The sequence below is a fragment of the Xenopus laevis genome, chromosome 9_10S, assembly GCF_017654675.1.
Source record: "Xenopus laevis strain J_2021 chromosome 9_10S, Xenopus_laevis_v10.1, whole genome shotgun sequence".
In the NCBI taxonomy this organism is placed as follows: Eukaryota; Metazoa; Chordata; class Amphibia; order Anura; family Pipidae; genus Xenopus; species Xenopus laevis.
Genome location: NC_054388.1, coordinates 81,122,500 through 81,141,100, shown reverse-complemented (window position 1 = coordinate 81,141,100; position 18,601 = coordinate 81,122,500). Strand labels below are relative to the sequence as shown.

Here is an 18,601-nt window from a genome sequence, read left to right as displayed (position 1 = left end):
GAAAAGCCTTGCTATGAGATAGATAGATAGATAGATAGATAGATGATAGGCAGACAGAGAGACAGACAGACAGACAGATAGATAGATAGATAGATAGATAGATAGATAGACAGACAGACAGACAGACAGACAGACAGACAGACAGACAGACAGACAGACAGACAGACAGATAGATAGATAGATAGATAGATAGATAGTGACAGTGACTGGGATAGATACATTTTTCACGGGACCAGAAAAAAATGGTGTACTATCTGGGAAAATGTAGTCAGGGAAATAAAAAAAGCATTTAATATTGGTGGGACCACAAAAAGTTGTAAAATGAAGAATAACATAAAAACTGAAATTTTACTGTAGATAGATAGACAGACAGAAAGATAGATGAATGTACATGATCTCAAAATAAGATTGATGACATTCTTGTTTTATTTGTATAGAAAACCTTTGTTCTTCACATAATAGATTAGGAAATAATGGACTAGAAAAAGACTCTGAATCACATGAATGTTTCCCATTTGTTTCAATACTGCTGACTTGATTTCAGAATCATGTGCCAAATCCCTGGCATGACTGCTTTTTTTATTCTGTGGTATTGATTCAGATGCTGGTATTGTCTTTAATGCAGTACTAGAACAGGTTTTAAATTTTGATTTTGTTGTATCATTTGCCAGCATTTTAAATGCAACCTAGTAATTGCTAAATTTTGATTTTGTTGTATCATTTGCCAGCATTGCTAAAATGCAACCTAGTAAAGAATGCTAAAGCATTAGAACATACTAAAGAATATATATACTGTATATAAAATAGAAATCAGTTAAGTTAAGTAACACACTGTTGAAGAAACAAAAGGTAAGTTAGGAGATCAGGTTTAAGTGCTAAAGAGAAATCAGTTTAATGATGTGATGTTAGAAATGATAGACACAACATAAAAAGAGAGGAAGCAAGTGTACGCATCTCCTGAATAGGACTTGCTCTCTAGCTGATCACTGTTAAAGGAAAATCAATATCAAAAAATTAAAGTGTTTTAAAGTAAAATCTGTGTATGGGGACCTCTAATGAGCCGGCCTGACCAATATCTGCCCAAAATTCGTCCAGATGTCTAGTGGGCGGGTTTGATTTTCCCGTCAGATTGGGGAATGCATCAGCCAGTTGATGCAGTCCACGCACTGACAGCTTGTTACCCACTATTGTTAATGCTGTAGTGCATTTTTAAATACAATTTATTGAATACTAATCATTTTTAAATCTAAACTCAGTGATACCTACAGAATATTTAAAACACAACTGTACTACTTAATAATGGAATTGATCACCTTACAACACTTTTTCAGACCAGTTCACCAGAAATAAATACTTTTTTTCAATTACTTTCTGTATGTGACCATTTTTCTAATATTGAAGTGTAAAGTTGTATTTCACCTTTTTGTGTCTTTCTTAAGCAGCTCCTATGCTAGATATTGCTAAATATGCTCCTATGCTAGATATTGCTAAAAATGCTCCTATGCTAGATATTGCTTTAAATGCTCCTATGCTAGAAATTGCAAAAAATGCTTCATGCTAGATATTGCTAAAAATGCTACTGTGCTAAATATTGCTAAAAAAATCTCCTTTGCTAGATATTGTGAAAAATGCTCCTATGCTAGATATTGCTGAAAATACTCCTATGCTAGATATTGCTGAAAATACTCCTATGCTAGATATTGCTGAAAATACTCCTATGCTAGATATTGCTAAAATGCTCCTATGCTAGATATTTTTATAAATGCTTGCATGCTAGATATTGCTAAAAATGCTACTATGCTAAATATTGCTAAAAATTCTCTTGTGCTAGATATTGCTAAAAATGCTCTTGCGCTAGATATTGCTAAAAATGCTACTATGCTAGATATTGCTAAGAATGCTCCTATGCTAGATATTGCTAAAATGCTACTTTTCTAGTTATTTCTATAAATGCTCTTATGCTAGAGATTGCTAAAAATGCTCTTATGCTAGAGATTGCTAAAAATGCTCCTATGGCAGATATTGCTAAAAATGCTCCTATGGCAGATATTGCTAAAAATGCTCCTATGCCAGATATTGCTTTCACCCAATTTTCACGATTTTTTCAGAGTTTTCAGCCGAAACCTCCGATTTTTGCCTGAAACCTCCGAAAACTTATGGGTATGGCACGAGACCCAGCACACATCAATAAAATCATTGGGACTTCTCCCATTGACTTATATGCAACCTCGACAGGTCTGAGATGCCGGGATTTCAGATTCGGAGTTTTCCAGCCTCGGGGTTTAATAAATTCTGAAAAATTTGTGAATTTTTAAAAGCCCGGTTTTATAAAAAAAATCACAAATTATTCATGATATTTGCATTCGGGGCTTAGTAAATAACCCCCTAAATGGCAGTGTGTTGGGCGTTAGGGGTTTTTGAAGAAAACCAGTTGTCTAATCCTGGGCAGTGTCATTCTGTGGCTACAAAAGCAAATAAAGTTCTGTCTAAATAAGTCATAAAGTCATAAAGAACCCCCTTCATTGTGCATCTGCAATATCACTGGTATTTTGAAAACAAAATAAAGTGTGTTCAACATGATTTGTTTACCTAATTTTTCCTGTTGGATCCCCCACCCCTTAGAAGAGTGTAGAGCTCAGTGAATGACTTTGGTGGCATATTTATTTTACTCTTTACCATTTGCAATTGTTAGACACTGAGAAACTGATCTTCTAAAGAAGAAGGGCCAGAGGGTCGTAGTTGAGAGATGAAACCTTAAATTGTTGTTTTTCATCACTCCATTTGAAGTAGTTTGTAAATCATTAGTAGTCCGTATTTTTACCAAGCAGTAACCATTGTTGCCAATACAATAATTCTTTAAAATCATTTTTAAATACAGGTATAGGATCCCTTATCCGGAAACCCGATATCCAGAAAACTCCGAATTACGGAATGGCTGTCTCCCATAGACTCCATTTTCTCCAAATAATCCAAATTGTTAAAAATGATTTCCTTTTTCTCTGTAATAATAAACAGTAGCTTGGACTTGGACTTTGATAAACTTCAGTCACTCTTAAAGCTCACCATAGGCATTAAGATATTTCTTTCCGTAAAGACCTATTTTAGTGCGATCTGACAAATCCGTCAAATTATCATGAGGTTAGTGAGCACCAAACGATCATGCAGCTAACGATTTTTTGTCCGACATTGGTCAGAAGATTTTCATTGTTCATATTAATATCTATCAATTTTCCAATTGTTTGCAGGGCCAAGCAGGCAGCTACCCACAGTTTTCCTGGCTTCAACTAGACAATATCTATTCCTGAAGGGATGTCCTGCACCTCCACCCAATTTTGACCTTTCCACAAAATTGATGCCCTTGCCAGCTTACTATTCAAATTCCCACTAGCCCCACCTCTTTTAATACATACTCTAACTCTCCCTATGTTTTAAACCTTTGCAGGAGCTTTCTTTCTTATTTTATTGCTCTACATATTGCTTGCAAGCTCAAAGATGTTATTCCATATTCAACTTCTATCATTTACTGTGTTAGTGTATACTGTCCTTGTTTTTGCACACTGCAAATAAACCTGTTGAAAATAAATGTTCACAATGCATAGCATAGCATATTGCCAGCTGCATTTTCTAGACTAAATTGTAATATTAAGCTGATGCCTGTTTTTATTACATAAAAAAAATTATAAACCAATTTAATACCATTTGAAATGTACTCACTTTCATTGTATTAATTGTAAAGACCTTTTGGGTGGCACCAAATAAGCATTTCAAGATTAATATTATTTCTAACTAATGAGGTTCTGTATTACATTTACAGAGAAATGTTGTTTTTAACAACATAATGATAATGCTGACAGTTAGTGCACTGACATTTCATTGGTAACAGCAATAAATGAAAATCCCCAAGCTTACAAAAGCCTGCGATAAAACACAAAGCATTTTCATTACCAACCACAAAAAATTGAGCCACATTACAGGATTAATTGCTGTCGATAAAAAAATGCTTCTTTTGTTTCACAATAACAGACACAGACCAGGACATATATATAAAGGACAGAACAACTACTGTCAGAGCTCAATGATCTCTACCAAGCCAGGCACAATGGGAAAGGTAAGAATAAGAATGAAATATTTTCCTACAAAGGTTTTAGCACTTAAAGGAATTAACGTTAGTAATTGATCAAATTGATTTGACCTTACATGTGCAATTTTAACATTATATATTACTAAAAATGGCATTTTGTTTTGCCAGAATGTTAAATGGCAAAACCCCAATAAGCTCTAGTATAATCCATCTTTATTTACCAAATGAATGCAGCCTTCAAAAACTGAATACTAGGCATGATAAATAAATGATAGCTCTGAAATGACTGATTTGATGATTAGCAATTTGTTGTTTTAATTTGTTGAAATACCTTTATTTTGTGTGGTGCTATTGTTATTTTAAGGCTATACCTTTCAATATGTCACATTGTATTGTGAGATTGTGTACAAATGGCTGTAAAGATATGTTAGCTATTGATTAGCTATATGTAAGCTATAGGCATCTGTTGAAACACTGCAGCCAATCAAAGATGAAAATTGACTAGAGATTTTAAAAACTGTAAAATAATTAAGAATTGCTAGCTAATCTTACTCTGCTTTATATGCCAGATCGTCTTTTTCGAGGACAAGAACTTCCAGGGCCGTTCCCATGAAAGCAGCTCTGACTGCTCTGATCTGCACTCGTTCTTCAACCGCTGCAACTCCATCAGGGTTGAAAATGGAAACTGGATGCTCTATGAACGACCAAACTATGCTGGACACCAGTATTTCCTAAGAAGAGGAGAATATCCTGATTTCCAGCAGTGGCTGGGTTTTAATGATTCCATCAAGTCCTGCCGCCTAATCACCTCAGTAAGTTAGGGATGCATTAGTATCAAGTCAATGATAAAAAATAATAATATTAAATAATATTTTAAATTAAAGGGCCATAGATCACATTTATAGTATCCTTTTTTCTGCATATGTTTACATATTAATGAAAGGTGGCAAATTCTCTACAGCAGAGGTGGGCCAATGTTCAATGTGACAAATTGTTGTCACCAAACACAGGGAGTTAGAATTTTGATTCAGGATTTTCTAGGTTTGATACATTTGTCAACTCATTTCAGCTATGGGAATGAGGCTATTTCCCAGAACTTCTGTATATTGTATGCTCTAAAGAACCTACTTTGTTTCGTTTATAATATTTAAAACATGGACACTCCTGCATATTGTTGCAGTGACTATAACAAAAAAAGGTAATAACAGAATTATTTTCTTCTGCATTACAGTACAAAGGGTCACATAAGATACGGATGTATGAGAGGGAGGATTTTCGAGGTGATATGTTGGAACTGACTGAAGACTGCCCATCAGTTTTTGAGAAGTGTCATCATCATGATATTCAGTCTTGCAATGTCCTGGAAGGGTCCTGGATCTTCTATGAGCTCCCAAACTACAAAGGAAGGCAATATTTCTTGAAACAAGGGGAATATAAGAGATTTTCAGAGTGGGGTAGCCTGAACAGCAAAGTAGGATCTATGAGACGTGTTGTAGACAGTTATTAAATTGCTGCACTGTCACAATAAATAAGCAAACATATATGCTTACAAAAACTGTCTCTAATGTTTCTTTATTATATAGATAGATAAAACTGAACCAGAATATGAGGCCCTCATCCTATACACTTCAATTCCTTTTCTGTGCATTCCTGGTAAAAGGAATGATGTGACCCCAAAAGTTTTAATAATACTATAATAATAGATATAAGAACTGAGCTATTCATAAGGGTGTTGTATTTTGCTTCTTTCAAGTTATGACTTATCCTAGTTCCCCAGTTAAAGTGCAACAAAAATCAATACATTTGGCTACCCTGCATACTTCCATAACAAAGACTTTCTGGTATAATATATATATATATATATATATATATATATATATATATATATATATATATATATATATATATATATATATATATATACTGCAACCTGCAACAACACATATCTGAAATCTATAATTATCTAATCTAGGTGCGACCTCCACTGAGCCTCCCTGAAGATATTGTAATACGATTGCACCAAAGTTGTTACAAGAGAAAACCGGTTTTACCCAATACCCATTCACACTTTCATTTTATTTTCATGAGCCCATGTGTCATCAGCCAGAGGTATATAGTTGACAAGCATGTCCCAACTATTTGCTAGCGTCAGTGGCAGTAATAATTATACAGAATATTATTTTTATAGTGTGCATATATATCACAGGATTATTTGGTTAATTTGCTATTCAATTAGAAAGGTTTCATTTCACTGCAATGTTTTAAAAAATGCATATTTGATTGATTATTTAATTAGTATTTGTAATAGAAGTACCAGTGCAGCGGGGTCGCCTGCCGCGCCATCAGCGGGGACACCCGCCACATGCTCCAGCGCCGGCGCCATCTTGCCCCACTATGGGCGCGCGCCTCTGTGTCTCTTAAAGGCGCAGGTGCGCTGGCGTGATCACGCCAGCGCGCAATGGCGCCAAATTTAAACGTATACATAGACTGTATGGGCTTCCAGAGGGTGCCCGTGATAGAATATTTATTCTAGTGGTTCCTGAAGCCTTGTGCTGTTTGTTCCTTTATCTGTGATTTCCGGTTTGATCCCTGCCTGTTCCTGACTATTCTGATATCCAAACTCTGACATTTGCCTGCATCTCGACTGCTCTTTCTGCCTGATCCCATCTGTTTAATTACCCGGTTTTGACCCTTGCCTGCCTGACGATTCTTGATATCTGCCTGCCTCTACCCAGCCTGTCTGACCATTCTCTTGCCTGCTCCATTTGTACCGTGACCTTCGGCCCAAAAGACTCTGCTAACAGCTGTGCCCCTTTGCCAGCCAGAACATCTCGCCTTGCACCTCTCGTTAAGTCCAGGTGGCACCCAAGTAAGCTGAGGGCTCCTCCCGAAGCCCAACGGTGGTCACACTACTGGTGAAGCCGAGCCGAGACCAGGGTGCTTGGCACTTGTTCTGGTATTGGGTGCCGGTCGTGACATTATTATTACATATACAGGTATGGGATCCTGTATTAATAATTATCCAGAATGATACAGAAAATATATCAATTCCTTGTATTATTCAGTTATACCAGTAATTATACAAAATGTTGCATCAATCTGATTAGTGTTTTATCCTAAGGAAATGTTTTTCTAACTTAACAAATATTTAACCACATGGATGCTAAAGTTGTCTGCCCTCCTCTGGATTATGAGAGTTTACAAACAAAAGGAGAAGGGGTGTGTGTCTATATCACGAGTCATGGGGGCCAAACCAAAATATTGTCATGCAATGCAGGGAAACAAACCACTAAAGGGGTAATGTAATAAACATTGCATAGTTTGTATCAGGTCTTGCAACACATGCCAACCAAATAGATCACCAGAAAATGCTACCGACTGTGTAGTAGCAATGTGTTACTTGACCTAAGCAATCTATGAATAAAAAAAAATAGTAATAGTGAAAAAAGTAACTGCATTGTCTATTATACACATATGAACCAAGAATTTAAAGACACGCAAGTAGGAAGTGTGTGTAAGAACTTGGTGCAGCAAAACTATAAACTATGTGTGTGTGTATATTTGTACTGGGGGTTCATTTAGAGGGGTTGAGCTGCAGTTATAGACTATTGTCTTTTAAACCAAAATGAATATTAAACTATGTCCTGTGTTTATAGAAATCAGCAAGTTTAAACCAAGCAGGCAAAATCTTATTATTGTTGTTCACACTATTTATAAAGCCATAATGGAAAATATTCCACAGTGCTGTAAATAGAATATTTGCTTAGAACAGATCAATTTATGTCATAATAAAAATTTATATTAATATGAAACTGCTGGCAGCTATCATAAAGATCCATATTAGGAATGAAATTTCTCTAAGGACTTGAATACATTTCTACAACTGTAACTCCATTATTCTCAATTCTTTTCATATTTTCCAAGGCTTACTCCTCGTCTTATTTGTCCCCTCCTGTATCACTTTTTACTTCTTATAACTACACTGCCATCATGCCTCCATGGAATGCGCTGAGCAGACTTTTCATTCTGTTGGATTAATCAAGTTCAATAAAAGAACAGCTAAATCAGCACACAATAATAAAAGGGAGATTAAATCTGCAAAACTGAATGCCACAACTTATTTCTATATTTTACTGTCCCAAATTATAATTAAGAAAAAAAATCTAAATGAAGAGCATTTACTGAAATAAAAAAAGATAAATAGCTATAGGTTTTCCTTTCTCTAAAATTGTATGTATTTTATACACATTTTGGCATCTCTAACAACAAGATCTCGAAAATGAAAATGATTTTATAATTTGCAATAGCTTTTTCTTGTGCTTTCTGTAAAAAATTATCTAATTACTGTTACGGACTAACTTGCATTGAAAAAAATCCAATTGCCATTATTTCAAATTTTGAAATTTTTATTTTTTTAAAAAATCACTGAAAAAGCAATATGTTGTGTCATTTTTGAAATGTAAACTATGTCGAAAAAGGCAGGGCAGGACAATGATGTCAGTAGGCAGGTTGCTGATATTATGGGTGAGAATGTGATGTCAGATGGCAGCCAGTGATGTTCATGAGCAGAGTTATTGTATTGGGATTGGCTATGACATCTGGAGCTGACATTTTGTCAGTTTTTGTCTAGGTGCCACTGAACACTGAAATCGGAACTGGACCCTTTTTGAACTGGACAGCCCCAAAACCTGAACAAAACAAAAAACAAAAAAAAAACTTTTTAATGCAATTTACATTAAGAGGCCCATTTATCAAAGGTCGAATTTTGAATTCATGTGAACTCTTTTTTACTTTAATAAATTCAAATGTACTTAGGAGGTTATTTGAGAAATTATTCCTTCGATCGAATGATTAAATCCTTCGAATGGAACGATTCGAAGGATTTAAATCCAACGATCGAAGGAATATCCTTCGATCAAAAAAACTTAGGCAAGCCTATGGGGACCTTCCCCATAGGCTAACATTGACTTCGGTAGCTTTTATCTGCCGAAGTAGGGGGTCGAAGTTTTTTTTAAAGAGACAGTACTTCGACTATCGAATGGTCGAATAGTCGAACGATTTTTACTTCGAATCCTTCGATTCGAAGTCGTAGTCGAAGGTCGAAGTAGCCCAAAAAAATACTTCGAAATTCAAAGTTTTTTTACTTCGAATCCTTCACTCGAAGTTAGTGAATCGGCCCCATAGTGTTATTACATACAGAATCAAGTCAATATTTAACCTGAAAAATTAGTAAAAGCCACCAATGCAATACATGTATGAGACCTGTTATCCAGAATGCTCGGACCTGGGGATTTCTGGATAAGGTATCTTCTCCTAATTTGGATCTTGAGTCTACTAGAAAATCATGTAAACATTAAATAAATCCAATAATATGTTTTTGCTTCCAATAAAGATTAATTATATCTTAGCTTGGATCAAGTACAAGCTACTGTTTTATTATTACAGAGAAAAAGGAAATAATTAAAAAAAATTTAATTATTTTATTATAATGGAGTATATGGGAGACAGTCTTTCTGTAATTCTGAGTTTTCTGGTTGTTTCTGGATAACAGATCCCATACCTGTAGTTAGTTAAATGCATACTTGTTGGAAAATTGAATCTGCTTAAATTAAAGATTCTGGTAAATTATTTGCATATAGGGAAAATATAATATTCGCTTGACTCACACATACTTTTAACACAAGAGGGAGCTAAAAGACTAGATTGTAGGTCCTGCTTATTGTAAAAGTGAAATGCAGTGTTAAAAATGCATAATATATATTGTAATACTGGAATAAAAAAATTGATGAAACTGAGTGGGAAATTAGGTCTCTCATCATTATGAGACAGAAACGCATGTGCCATTACATTTGTTGACGACCTTCATTTGTACTCCTTTGTATGGCACATACTGATCAACAGAAAAAGGAAATTATTTCACTGATTATTTCATGCCCTGAAGTCAGAATCTTAAAGGGATACTGTCATGGGAAAAAAAAATATTTTCAAAATCAGTTAATAGTGCTGCTCCAGCAGAATTCTGCACTTAAATCCATTTCTCAAAAGAGCAAACTGATTTTTTTTATATTCAATTTTGAAATCTGACATGGGGCTAGACATTTTGTCAATTTCCCAACTGCCCCAAGTCATGTAACTTGTGCTCTGATAAACTTTAATCACTCTTTACTGCTGTACTGCAAGTTGGAGTGATATCACCCCCTCCCTTTTTCCCCCAGCAGCCAAACAAAAGAACAATGGAATGGTAACCACATAGCATCTCCCTAACACAAGATAACAGCTGCCTGGTAGATCTAAGAACAGCACTCAATAGTAAAAAGCCATGTCCCACTGAGACACATTCAGTTACATTGAGAAGGAGAAACAGCAGCCTGCCAGAAAGCATTTCTCTCCTAAAGTGCAGGCACAAGTCACATGACTGGGGGCAGCTGGGAAATTGACAAAATGTCTAGCCCCATATCAGATTTCAAAATTGAATATAAAAAAATCTGTTTGGCCTTTTTGAGAAATGGATTTCAGTGCAGAATTCTGCTGGAGTAGCACTATTAACTGAAGTGTTTTGAAAAAAACATGTTTTCCGATGACGGTATCCCTTTAAGAAACAGGATCATTCCTGTTTTAAATGTATTTTGTGTAAGCAATGTAGTATTGTTCTTCATTAAACCAACAAAAAGAAAAGAAAATGGAAAGGAAGGGAAAATTACAAAGGAACAAAATAATCTAAAAACAAAGTAGAATTTTTTGGGTCACAATAACAATAAACAGTACAGAGTACTGTAGGGAAAGTTATGTAAACCCTCTAAAGAGGCCACAATTACAGCCTGGAGGGTAGTATTGGGATTGTATGATCAGGAACAAAACACCAATGCAAGTCATGAGGTGTCTGACATTTAAACACACTTGAGAACAAGTGAGAACAATACCATGACTACCAGGGAACTTTGGTTTCCAAATCCAAAATAAACCAAATGATATAACCTATAGGGCCACTATCAAACATTACGGGGGTTATTTATCAAAGTCCGAATTTATCTCATTATTGCTATTAAAAAGGTCAGAACTCAGAATTGCCAATTGGACCTTATTTATCATAGAAAAAGCTCACTAAAATCGGTTCGGGCAAAAAATCCGAAAAGAAATGGATTTTCCTGCCAAAAATCCAATTTCCCGCCAAAAAGTCAAAATTAAAAAAATTCAGATTTTTGCCCTAAACTCAGCGTGGACCATGATATTGAAATGTGACCTTTGCCATTGACTTCTACAGGACCCCGACAGCTTGGACATGGCGGATTTTCGAATTCAGACTTTTTCAGCTTCGGGGCATATAATAAATTCTGGACAAAAGAGGTTTTTTTTGGTCAAACAAATCTGCATTTTTTTGTGATTTTTGTATTCGGAGTTTGATAAAAAAAACCCTACGTGAAACAATTGTATAGGTAAAACCACATATTGGGGCACATTTACTATTGGTCGAATATCGAGGGTTAATTAACCCTCGATATTCGAAAAATAAAGTAAAATCTAGTGATGGGTGAATTCGCGGCAAACTTGCACGATTCGCTGTCGCCGGCATCCAAAAAAAGGACGCCGACGTTGAAAATGGGTGTCGGCGTCAAAAAACGGGCGTCGGAAAAACGGGCCAGCGCAGTTTCGCAAATTTTTGGCCATTTTCCAGCGAAGCAGCGCAAATTCGCCCATCACTAGTAAAATCCTTCGACTTCGAATATCAAAGTCGAAGGATTTACCGCATTTCGTTCGATCAAACGATTGGATTTTAATCCATCGATCCAACGATTTTCCTTCGATCAAAAAAAGCAAGGAAAGCTTATGGGGACCTTCCCCATAGGCTAACATTGGTGCTTGGTAAGTTTTAGGTGGCGAAGTAGGTGGTCGAAGTTGTTTTTTAAAGAGACAGTTCTTCGACTATCGAATAGTCGAACGATTTTTAATTCGAATCGTTCGATTCGAAGTCTAAGTCGTAGTCGAAGTAGCCAATTCGTTGGTCGAAGTAGCCAAAAAAATACTTTGAAATTCGAAGTATTTTTCATTCTAATCCTTCACTCGAGCTAAGTAAATGTGCCCCATCATGTTTTATTTAAAAATCCTCAAATAAGTATTTCCCTTTCCCATAAAAAATGAACAGGAGGATACAAGGAGGGTCCCCTTCTCACTACTTACAATGTGCTACTAATTTTAAATGAATTTCTAATTTCAGAATTCAAATGCTCCTAAAAACTCTTCACTTAGGTCCAATGGTCAGTATAACTATATAACTATAAGGAAGCTTGTTTAGTCGTATTTATTGCAGAGTTGCTCATATTGTAGTTCCATTATGGACATCCACTCTCACCCTCAAACAGGACATTATTGTATTAGAGAGGGTACAGAGAAGGCCAACTAAGCTGGTAAAAGGTATTGAAAATCTTAGCTATGAGGAAAGACTGGCCAAATTGGGGATGTTCACGCTGGAGAAGAGGCGCTTAAGGGGTGATGTGATAACTATGTATAAATATATAAGGGTATCATATAATAATCTCTCTAATGCTTTATTTACCAGTAGGTCTTTGCAGCTGACACAAGGTCACCCATTCCGATTAGAAGAAAAGAGGTTCCATCTAAATATTCGGAAGGGGTTTTTTACAGTGAGAGCTGTGAAGATGTGGAATTCTCTCCCTGAATCAGTTGTACAGGCTGATACATTAGATAGCTTTAAGAAGGGGTTGGATGGCTTTTTAGCAAATGAGGGGATACAGGGTTATGGAAGATACTCATAGTCCAAGTTGATCCAGGGACTGGTCCTATTGCCATCTTGGAGTCAGGAAGACATTTTTCCCCCCTCTGAGGTAAATTGGAAAGACTTTAAATGTTTTTTTCTGCCTTCCTCTGGATATACTAGCAGTTAGGCAGGTTATATATAGGTTTAAAAAGTTGAACTTTATGAACGTGTGTTTTTTTTCAACTTAACTTACCATGTTACTATGTAATAGTATCAGAGTCCTATGTGCAATCCATATTCTGTTATGGAGCATTTATAAGATGTATATAATGGCATTTAACACAAATCACATCACTTACAGAGTTTGGCATAAAAATGTATTAAAAAGTATTGGGTATATATATTTGGATTTTTTAATCAATTCAATGACAATCGTCATTTTAGAGTTTGTGATTATAGTCGTGGTTTAAAAAACCTAAAATCCAACCTTTATTAAATAAGATTCCATGAGTTTTATAGCTCCTTTATGAATAAATATTTGACCAATCCCACCTCAGCTCAGAGCAAGGTTGTAGATACAAAGTGGCAGATTATAAGGACTGCAGAGCAACTGCATAACACAATGGTCAGAGGGAATTAGGGGTAATGCATGTGTAGTCTATCCATTCCTTTACATACTGACCAAACATACATGTCCACAGCTAAATGCAAACTACTATTCATTGTATGCATGAAATAATCTGAGGAATAAAATACAGACATACTCATCATTGAACTTCTCTGTGCTGTCAAGGATTGCATATTAAAAAAGTTTTAGACCTTGACACTTCCATTCCCAAAAGTTCCCCGATCATTGGTTTATCAGTTGTAAAAGGCTGTCATGGTACAGCAACTGGTGAGATAGCAATCTAACAAACTGCTCTCACCAGAAGGTGACAGAGCTCCCAAAAATACCTTGCCATTAGCTACTGAAGGAATTGCAACAGGTAAAACATAAAATTTGAGTAATTATGCAAAATTGTAGAAGAAAGCAATTTTATGTCATTAATATGTTTTAACGACAGTGATTCTCACAGTTCCCAATGGAAAGGTATTTGGAACTTTGTCATCTGCTGGGGAGAGCTTTTCCTTTGTACCATTTCCCTGACCATGCAGTATATTATTATGAAAATGGTTTATTTAGATTAAACAGGGTTTTACATGAGCTGTTTTATGCAATATATTTTTGTAGAGACCTACATTGTTTGGAGGGGGGTATAGCTTTCCTTTAATAGCTGTATTTGGAGAGATTTTGGACATAGTTTGCCAAATTAAATTCCATTCACGCTGAGAAATCTCTTGCCCTATATCTGTTTCCCTATATGCCATATATTTCAAGGGATCATCAGAACTTAGTGACACAATTTGATATTACAGGAGGGAGAGAGTTCCTTTTCAAGAAAGCTTTGAGTAAATTGCATATATTGCATAGATTTGATTCTAGTAGATAGAAGTAGGTCCTGTACCCTATCAATGCAGTTTTCTTTCCACCAGCTAAACGTTGGAGTTGCAAAAGTGGGGAGAAAAAGCGGATTATTATGTATAGGTATAAGGATACTCCTGGTCAGAGGCAACAAAATCTATGTAGTATATCATGCCATGTATCATGGGGGAGTTATTTATTAACACCAGAATGCAAAAAAACTCAAAAAATTCAATTTTTATAAAATCCGAAAACTTTTTAAGTGGGAAAAAAACTAAGATTTTTCAAAACGTATTAAACCCCAAGGGTGTTTAAAGTCTGAATAAAAAAGTACTCCAACTCAGACCTGCCGAGTTAATGTAGAAGTCAATGGGAGAAGTCCCGAATAGAAATACTTATCTGCACTCGGTTTCTCTCAATAATCCGAAGATTTTGTGGTTTTCTGGCAAAAAATTTCTGGCAAAGAATTTTTTCACAATTTTATCAAGTGTCTTCCTGCATAAAAAATGTTAAAGAAATGGATTGATAAATAAGGGAAAAAAATCTGCGGATTTAGTCAGACAATTTTACCGAAAATTTGCAGACATTTTTGGATTTTGATAAATATGAACCAGATATTGGAAAAGATTTACTCTGCTTTCTGTCCATTCAGAAATAGAGCATTAAGTCAATTGGGTGAGATAAGAATGATTTGAGGTGTACCCATCGGTTCTCTATGCAAAGGAGATGCCACTGTGTTGTGTAAAAGTGAAAAATTTAAGAAAATATTTCTCTTATAGTAATCTTCTGTACAAACACATACTTCAGGAAACTTTGTTTTTTTTTGTGTAAAAATATTATTTATTATATAAACAGGCGTTCAAGAACCAGACATCATTGTCACAAAATAAAGGTATGCTGGCAACCTACTACTGATGTCCAATGTGATGGTTTGATGAAGAAGCCTATGGAAGCCTTGACAGAAGCTATAAAAATACAATGAATGGCCACATCTTGCCACTGGTCTCTATTCGGACACAATTCCATATTGTTATCCTGCAGCATCAGTGGCTACATCCCACAATAAATATTTTTCAAGCCATGAACTGCAAGTTCAAATTTTGCTTTAGTAAAGTAAAAACCAAAAAAATTAAGATAGAATAATAACAAAAAATATTAAAGGGTAATCATGAATCAATATATTCCAATGAATGAGACTGGGGAGAACAGAATGAAAATAAAAGTGGAGCATGCAATTTCCATGGAGATACAGTAGTAGATGAAAGCAAATGTTCTGAGTAAAAGGAGCTTGTAGTTTCTCCAAAGCTTTGTGATGCTGATATGCAGAAATGGCAGACAAAGGAGACAAGAGCACAGTATAAAAGTGGAGAACTCATTAAATGCAACACTAATTTAGTAATCAGTGAAAAATGTACACTGAAAGCCTAGAGAATAAGAAATGTAACAAAGAAGCACCTACAGTTACAGGTGTTATTTTCTGGTTCTGTAAATGCGTTTGTACTTTTGCACACATAAAATGGACATAAAATAAACAGGATTGCAGAAAGAACAGAAATTGATTGAAAAAAATCTGTTTATCATAGTATGGATAAATATAAAACATCAATGTTACAAAAAACTTTCTTTGTAAATGCATTCACTGTTATCTTAAGCAATGAAACACCATCCAAACAAACTTCAAAACATGCTTTATGATCTGAATCATGAAAGAATGTAATATCTACTAGAACAAGAGCAAATTCCTCCAAACTGGAGGAATGGGAAGCCATAGTCATTTACTTTCAACAACAACCGCAAAGAACTAGAAACTGTAATGGCAGATGAATCAACAGTATGAAAATGCAGCAAAGGCCTAGGGAAATCAACTTAGAAAATTGCAGATAGGAAGAGGTTTTACTAGGAGCAAAGGGGAAGTTATTCTCCCAATCTATAGGTCAGTGGTGAGACTTCACCTTGAATACTTAATATAGTTTTAGCAGCACAATCAACAAACGATTTTAATAAAATAATAAAAAAACATTCAGACAGTTATATAGCATATCAGCATAAGACATCAAGCCCTCAATGTGTACAACTTACAGAAGAGTGTGCCAAAATAAAATCACTGCAGTTATTCCTCTAAACTCGGGTAGCCAGTATTTAATATTCAGCTGACCTGCAAGCAAACCCACTGGTGAAGGTGACTGCCATAGAAATGAACGGGGGTGATCAGAGTGTTTTGTCACCTGCCCACCAATCTGGAAATCGATTGACTAATAAAATGCTCTGACTTGCACTGGGTGTTTCTGTACTTAACAGAGGGCAATTATTTTCCAGTAGCTCACTTGCATTAGTAGACAGGAGGGAAGCTGATAGGTAATGTAAGGAAGTACATTACATTATAAGGAATAGCCTTCTAGCAGGTGTTGTGAGGACTAATTCATTAAAGCAATGCAAACATGCAAAAGACATGAAGGCAATGTAAATACTTAAAAACACAAGCATTTCATTGGAAGTCTTGATTCATCAAATGAACCAATATATCTGCCAGAGTAAGAATGAGTCCCACCAGTCCCTCAGCTCTAAATCAGTTTCTTCTGAAAGCCAAGGGCTTTTAAAATGAATGATGTATCATCTCTGTAAAGAGCTGCATGTAATTGTTGGCACTATATATATAACAGACAAGAAGCACCCAGAAGCTAAACACTTGGCTACTGGCCCATCTGCTGGCACCGGCTAGACAGAAATAATGGGAAGATGTCATAAAACACAATGATGACTGCGTGTCTCTAAATATCTGGTTTATTTTTAATAAATATATATTATGTCAGGTAAAATCCCTTTCCAAACTGACTCTTTTTATTTTTGTTGAACACATGCAAGCCACAATATAAAACTGACCTTACTGTGTGTGAATGTAAGCTTGATTGGGGTAGGGACTGATGCCATAATTTAAAGTGCTGCATAAAATGTGTCAGTGCTATATAAATAACAGATGATAATAATAAAATTAATAAGCAAGAAGCTAAGCCCTTCACTGCTGTCCCATCTGCTAGTGCAAGCTCAACTGTAATAGGGGAAGAAGCCGTACACCATTACACGATACAGACAATAGTGCTTGATTGCATGGAGCATGAGGTTTTTGCACTACAATATTGAGGGGTAAAGCTATGCTTTACTTTACAGAGTTTCCCACCCATACGCGTTTAAACATAATAAAATTCTGTGCTTCTACCTCCTGTAAAAACATGAGATGGCTGGTTAAAAGGGCAGAGTAGTTGGGCTAATAAAATGGTTTAATCACTATGTAAGGGCTGTGTTAAACTTCTGCAAGGGTATATAAAGCAAGGTGACTAGAGACCTGAAATCTGGATTGTCACCAGAGAAAACAGGCAATCTTCTACTAGGAGTGAGGAGATTGGTGTAGTTCTGTGCTCAGGACAGGAGAACATGGCTCAGAGAACCTTGACCTTCGGCAACATGTTGGAATGGCTGAAAAAGAAGGCAGAAGTGAGGAGTTCAATTAACAGCTCCATCTGCTGGACATGGTTGGAAGAATATTTTATGTTGGTGAAATATGAAAAGTATTGTGATGTTGTTTTGTCCTGGAAATTTCAGTTGAATTATCACAAATATGAAAATGTTAACATAAATTTCATCTCATAGAAATTATAAACCATGTTATTAATTTTTCTTCATTCTGTCTTTAAAGCTGCATCTGCCACCATAACCAACTTCTCCTCTGGTATCAATTCTTCTTCTCTTCTGCATTCCTGTTACAAACCCTAACACACATTAAGATGGTTATTACTAAAATCCAAAATTTCTCACTATTTTCTTCATACCACTTTGACCACATCCCTTGCACATTTTTACCCTATTTATCAATAAATTTACTTGAAAAAAACTGGTGCAGGAAAACACTCGATGAAATTGTAAAAAAATACAAATCGTACAATTTTTTCTAATTTGATGCTCAAAATTCAGATTTTTATAGGATTACTGTCTGAATATCACAAATTAATTGGATTATTGTACGAAACTCACATCAGATATCTTCCAATTGTAAAAGGGACATCTGTCATGTGACATCTACATGACCTCAGCTGGAGATGGAGTACTTTTCTATTCTTACTTTTAACCGCATCAGGGTTTAATAAATTACGATTCAAGCTTTTTTCCTACAAAAAATTATGTTTTTCCCCTTTAAAACTCTGACCAGAAAAAATTTAAGTTTAGTAAAAAATCCTAAATGTTGCTGACCATGTCCCTCTATTCATAAAATAAGTATTTTTCTGTTAAACTTTCACTTTCTTATTGCTAACTGTTGTACAACATATTAAACCCCTTAAACTTGTATATTATA

The 18,601-nt window shown here is 35.5% G+C and overlaps 1 protein-coding gene across 1 annotated transcript; it reads left to right on the top strand.

Moving 5' to 3' along the window:
- Positions 1–4,091: 4,091 nt before the first annotated feature.
- cryga.12.S (crystallin gamma a gene 12 S homeolog) lies at positions 4,092–5,636 on the top strand. The gene is given in 3 exon segments (NM_001093020.1): positions 4,092–4,108; positions 4,651–4,893; positions 5,313–5,636. Coding segments are annotated over 3 exon segments (528 nt in total). The 5' UTR covers positions 4,092–4,099; the 3' UTR covers positions 5,589–5,636.
- Positions 5,637–18,601: the final 12,965 nt, after the last annotated feature.